We start from the raw sequence: 6,459 nt of genomic DNA on the forward strand, positions 1-6,459 counted from the left end.
TTAATGAGAGAGAATAATTGTTGTTAATAAATGATAGTTACTGCAAGGTTATTTATACAAAAGAAAAATCTTGTAACATCAGTCATAATAAAGTAAACTTAGTGAACAAGTCTAAAGGTACACATAGTACAAAACTAACAAATACTAAAGTACCCTTACTAATAAACAGCTAAGCTAATGGGACCCAGAAAATAATATCTTCTGGTCAACAACATCTTCCGAGTAATCATCAGAAGATCAGCCGACATCAGAACTTCTGATGCTCATCTTCTGATGCTCATCTTCTGAATATTGAATTACTCTTCAAATACCATCCCTTAATTCATATTCTTCAATCAAAGCTGACAACGCCAATTCCATCCCTTAAGAGCAGAAATTGATCCGTCTTGATCGCATTCGTCAGAACATCTGCCATCTGCTTCTGAGTGCTACAGTGCACAACTTCTAATGTTCCATTCTGGACTTGGCTACTCAAGAAATGATACTTAGTCTCAATATACTTTCTTCTTCCGTGTAACACAGGATTCTTGGCAAGATTGATTGCAGACTTGTTATCAATCATCAACTTCAGAGGCTTCTTCACTTTAATCTTCAGATCTTCTAATAAGTTTAGAAGCCACACAGCTTGACATGCAGCTACAACGCCTGCGATGTACTCAGCTTCACAGTTGATAGAGCAACAACAGCTTGCTTCTTGGAACTCCAAGAAATAGGACCTCCCAGAAACATAAACAAATAACCAGAAGTACTCCTTCTATCAACTCTGTCTCCACACCAATCAGAATCAGAATAACTCAATAACTCTGATTCTTCCTTTCTCCCAGAAGGAAACAATATGCCATACTTCAGAGTTCCCTTGACATACCTCAAGATTCTGACAACATCTTGGTAATGGGATCACTTAGGTTTACTCATGAACCTACTAACCATTCCAACTGCATAGTTCTACATACAATTCGAAATTGTAGAAGTTGAGAATCAAAGCTAAAATATTGAACTACATTTTCATTTTCAGTTGGTTTTACAGAAAAATCGAGGAATTAGATTCAATTATTTAAAAATTAAATAAAAGATCACTCTTTAAGATATTTGACTTCGATATTTAATTGATTAAGGTAAAAGATTTATCATAAAATGTATTATTTGTAACAATACAATGAATAAGCTTGAATTCATTTAATTTTATTTAAAACTTTGGTAAGGTTTTCATAAAAAATTAATAAAAAAGAAAATAAAATATTTGTATTTTTGCCATAAGAGGAATTGTAGAAGCCGTAGTTAGTTTGTGTGTTGGAAGTGAGAGTTGATAAAAGGGTTTTGAGGTTTGTGTGGTAGATGTTGTTGTTTGTGTAGTTTCCTTTGTTGTTATCACATAAGGATATGGATGATTTTGCAATGGTGAGTTGAGATGTGAAAGTGAAAATGAGAAGGAGAGAAGAAAGAAATGAAGACATTGTACAAAAGTATTGCAATATTGAAGCTTTAGAAGTGGACGAGCTTTTATTCAGACTTTGGCCAGTTAAAAGTTGTATTTGTGTGATCTTGTTAAATTTTTTTAGGTATCCATGATAAGTAGTTGAGATGCAAATTAATTTAAGAAATTAATTTATTTTAGAACAAAAATAATTTAAAAGATGACATGACAATGAATTAACTTGTTTGATTGGATAAGGATATCGGTATCTAACAAAACTGGAGTGTTATTTTTTTTTTTAATAAATTTCTAACACTTCATTTACGCAGTTGACTAATTGACTAAGAGTGACATGAACCTTCTTTCAAGTTCAAGGGTCTATTCTCACATTGCCCCTCCAGAAAGGTCCTCATTGACTGACTTTGTCAACAAAAAGTGGAATTACTTCACACGCCACAGACCCGGATTGCATTTATTTAGTCACACCCCACAGACCCAACGGGTCTTTTATTTAGTCTAGGTAATGTTTAAGTATTACTAGGCTATTTTTTTAAATAGACGTGAAAATAAATAATTTTCTTTTGTAAAATATAAAAAACAAAGTTAAATATGATATAAAAAAAGAAAAAATGTAAATATTAAATACAAAAACTAATAATTAATAACTAGTTTATTAAAATTTAAAATATTTAAAATTAAAATTATAACTCAAAATAAATAAATAAGTATTTAATTGAATTTTTGAAATTTAATATAATTCTCTTCCAATGATAGTCTTGTCATTTACCTACGATATATATCATTTCTTTTATATGGTATATCACATACATACTAATGTAGAGTTAAATATGATTGTTTAGCAATGGCAGTGAATTTTTATATAAATTTTTTAAATGCTAATGTAATGATTTTTATTAATCTTTATTGTAACCGCGGATTTGAGTTTTCGATGTAGTTGAAGAAGGATTGACATTTATTGAAATTGCATTGCCTCTTTCTCATGGGTTTATGTTTTCATTGTTTGTCTTTTATCTTTTGATTTTGTTTATATCGTTATTGAGTCTCATCACTGATTGCACAATTTATGATTGAATTTTAAATCTATTTTTACGCATGCATAAATCAAAGTGTTTGATTAGAGGTTAAGCAATATGCTTCAAGCACTACTTAAAAAACTATTTTTCATGACAACGATTTTATCTCGCATATAAAAAACCAAGGTATAATCTCTGGATGCACTATATTTCTTTCTTAACAAATTATACAATTTATTCTGTCAATTTTTTTTATGAATCTTGTAACCCTTTTCAAGCGATTGACCAATACTTAAAAAGTTATATTTGATTCCTGAAATGTATAATATATCTTTGATCAAGGAATGTCCACCATCCTTCTTCATGATTAAAATATCGCCGATCTCATCGGCCGCTAAAGTGGTATCATCCGCGAATTTTACTCTATTCTTTGTGGCTTGATTGATTTTGACAAACCAATTCTCCATAATCGTCATATGCGTAGAACAAAATCCAAGTATCATTCTTCGTTGCAGTGAACTCCTTCTCTCACAGTCACCATAACATTTTCTTCTGCAAACGTTTATGCAGCGTTCTCGAAACCATTTCTGCTTCCCTGCAGCCAACTACTGCTGCATTCACCTTTTGTAACCTTGGTTTCATCTCCTTGAGATTCCCTCTTGTTCGTGTTGCATTATCTAGCAAAGCGAACAAACATTTGACAATTGTAGCATTGTGTCTAACTCTTATCATACTTTCCTTTTTCATCTCTAAAGTTGCCTTGGCTATTTTTCTGCAAATTCTCTCACCCCTTTGACAAGTCAAACTCTTCAAATTTTGGAACTCTTCCCCCCCCCCCCCCCCCCCCCCAAATTTCTCAAAATCCCCTTTACTCTTCATGGGCTATTTTCCTTTCGACTTCTTGTTCTTCTCAAACCGAGTTTGCAAAGTTATTTCCACCTTCGCCTTATCGTTATTTATCTTCTCCATCCTTTGCTCATGAGCCTTAAGAGAGCTTTGAAGCTCATCTTTGGTCAACATTGCAAGATCTTCCGACTCATCAATCGCCACTACAATGTTGTTAAATCTTGCCGTCAAAGAACGCCAAATCTTCAACACCACATATTCTGCTCACAAACAGTTTCTCCACACGACTTAATTTGGTTCACCAATCGCGTAATTCTTGTCACATAATCGTTGATTGTCTCTCTTTCCTCCATTTGAATTAATTCAAATTACCGTTTATGAGTCTGTAACCTCACCATCTTTGCCTTATTAGCCCCTGCATATGCCTTTTCCAAGATTTACCACACTTCCTTTACCGATTTGCAATCGCCAACTTTCTCAAAATTGTCACCACTCACACATCGAATGCTTTATAATCTTTCTTATTTTCGTTCTTGTACGCAGCCTTTTGTGCGTCTATTGCACCTTCGACACGGGGATTCACCACATTCTTGATCACTTCAAGAACTTCTTAGTAGCCAAACAACATCTTCATTTGCTTGCACAATTTGTCGTAATTCTTTGCATCAAAGGTTGGTAGATTTTTAGAGACCCTATCATTGGAGACATGATTGGTGTTGCATAACAAATGTCTATGTATTAGAAACCAGACTCTTGACGTCAAATGTTGGAACATACAATCACACAATTGGTGAACAATGGAGTATGTGGAAAAAAGGGTAGTGAGAGAGAAAAGAATGAGAGAGAGAGATAATTTGAGGGTGAGAATGATAATTTGCATTAACTTGAGATGAAGATGCATCCATAGCATTTTTACAAGTGTTACAGAATGATTTGGACCTAAAACACATCCTCAAAACTCGGAGTTGTAGCCGGTTAACACAAACTATTTAACGGTTACAACAGACAAAACTAAAATTCATAAACAAATATAACCGATTAATGTGTTTCGTTAACTGATTAACACAACTCCAAAACAACCTTTTAATTCGGTTTAAATATATGTTGTCAAGAATTTATACACATATAGTGTGACATAGTTGATATAGACACTTTTATGATTTAAATATGTTGCCAAGAATTTTATTAGGATAAGTGTTTATAAAAAAGACTTCAATAAAATAATTCATTTCCGACATTTTTTTTATCAAAAAAAAATAAATTAATAATTATAAGAGATATCCTTTGAAGAACATGCTTTTGCAATCCCTTCACCATCGCAATATATATAGAGAAGCTCATAATTTATATCCAAAACACAACCAATATGGCTTCTACTTCCTTTCATTATTCTCTCTTTCTCCTAATAATAACCATTTTCTCATCATCAAAACTAGCCAACGCAGCAACTAATACACAGAATTTCCACTACTTCTGTGATTTCAACAACAGAGGTAACTTCACAAACAACACCACTTACCAAACCAACCTCAAAACACTTTTATCATCCCTCACTTCCAACACACAAATCAACTACGGTTTCTACAATTTCTCAAACGGCCAAAACACTAACAAAGTATACGCAATTGGTCTCTGCAGAGGCGATGTTAAAAGCCAAAACGACTGCCTCAGTTGCCTCAAAGCTTCAAGCAACAATCTCACACAGCTTTGTCCAAATCAAAAAGAAGCAATTGGTTGGTACGAAGACGAAAAATGCATGCTGCGTTATTCAGACCGATCCATATTTAATCTCGAAGAAACTGGACCTGCTTACTTTGCATGGAATTCGAAAAACGCAACAAATGAAGATGAGTTTGATAAAAAGGTGAAAAAATTGTTGGATGATTTAAGAAACAAAGCTTCATCAGGGGACAGTAACCTTAAATATGCAGTTGGAAGTGATAAGTTTGGTCTGAATAATAATGAAACATTATATGGTCTTGTTCAATGCACACCTGATTTGTCTAAAACATCTTGTGATGATTGTTTGGTTCAATCTATCAAAGAAGTTCCAAATTGTTGTAACAATAGAATAGGTGCTAGAATTGTTAGACCTAGTTGTAATTTGAGATATGAAATCAATTCACCCTTCTACCAAACTACTACACCAGATTCAGCCTCACCATCACCATCACCTTCGCCATCAACGGTGCCGCCATTCACAGCTACTCCTCCGTTTGCACAAAACACTGCTTCTTCTCCCTCTTCAGGTATTTAAATATCATATTATACTTCTCAATTGATCTATAGAATTTTTTTCAATATATGTAGTACTGTATATATTGGTACTTTTTGCAGATAAAGGCAAGACGTCAAGAAATGCAGTTGGTATAATCCAGTTGATGCTGTTTATATTGAGCTCATTCTTATCATCTTTTTGATCAATTTCTAAGTGGCTATTTAGGAGCATTGAAGAACACCAAGAAAATATATAGAAGAAAGTTTTGTTCTGTTATTGAAAAAGGCATCCTTAGAAATAATGTGAAATAATGCCTGACTAAATAAAATTATTACATTGAAATACATAATTATTTTGGTATAAATCGGATATTCTCTATGTATAATTGTAAAAATTAATATATCGAATCAAAAAAATTACATTAGACGACAAATCTTGCACTAATAGATTTATCAGTGTTGTGTGTTCATGACTTAATTGAAATTCAAGATCTCTAATTAAGTTGGAAAAGAACATTATCGTTTTATACAAGTGCTATTAGGGGTGTTGAAACACATAATTGCAAGTCTGGAAAAAATCGGGAGCAACAAGGGATGTCCAATAATCCCGAACCACAAGAGAGTGAGATAACACATCTCCATCCAAAACCTTAAAGCATTAGGTATATGAGTCATCTTTATAATAAATTCAATATTACACCCATTTTTAGTAGGACTTAACCATCACATTTGCACCCAACATTCTCACCCGTTAGTCATCACAAACTAACACGATTCAAGATTATTGACTCATCCCACAAACCAACACGATTCAAGATTATTGACTGATCCCACAAATCAACACGATTCTTTTTAGCATGCTTTGTCTGCACTTACACTTTTCAAGAAACTTCTCAAAAGATCACCCATCCAAATAATATTCTAAATCAAACACACTTAACTATAAAA

General features: G+C 33.1%; 1 protein-coding gene across 1 annotated transcript; it reads left to right on the forward strand.

The window, feature by feature from the left end:
• Positions 1-4,660: 4,660 nt before the first annotated feature.
• Positions 4,661-5,934, forward strand: LOC131596544 (cysteine-rich repeat secretory protein 38-like). The gene is made up of 2 exons (XM_058869222.1): positions 4,661-5,543; positions 5,632-5,934. Exons 1-2 carry the CDS (start codon positions 4,661-4,663, stop codon positions 5,712-5,714), a joined length of 966 nt encoding a protein of 321 aa, XP_058725205.1. The 3' UTR covers positions 5,715-5,934.
• The last annotated feature ends 525 nt before the right edge of the window (positions 5,935-6,459 follow it).

The sequence above is a fragment of the Vicia villosa genome, linkage group LG4 (assembly GCF_029867415.1).
Source record: "Vicia villosa cultivar HV-30 ecotype Madison, WI linkage group LG4, Vvil1.0, whole genome shotgun sequence".
Taxonomy (NCBI): Eukaryota; Viridiplantae; Streptophyta; class Magnoliopsida; order Fabales; family Fabaceae; genus Vicia; species Vicia villosa.

Bases quoted from the DNA above. Each gene is read 5' to 3' on its own strand.
- LOC131596544 (XM_058869222.1), top strand. From the start codon at position 4,661: ATGGCTTCTACTTCCTTTCATTATTCTCTCTTTCTCCTAATAATAACC. The intron at 5,544-5,631 runs GTATTTAAATAT...TACTTTTTGCAG, and splicing joins TGCTTCTTCTCCCTCTTCAG to ATAAAGGCAAGACGTCAAGA.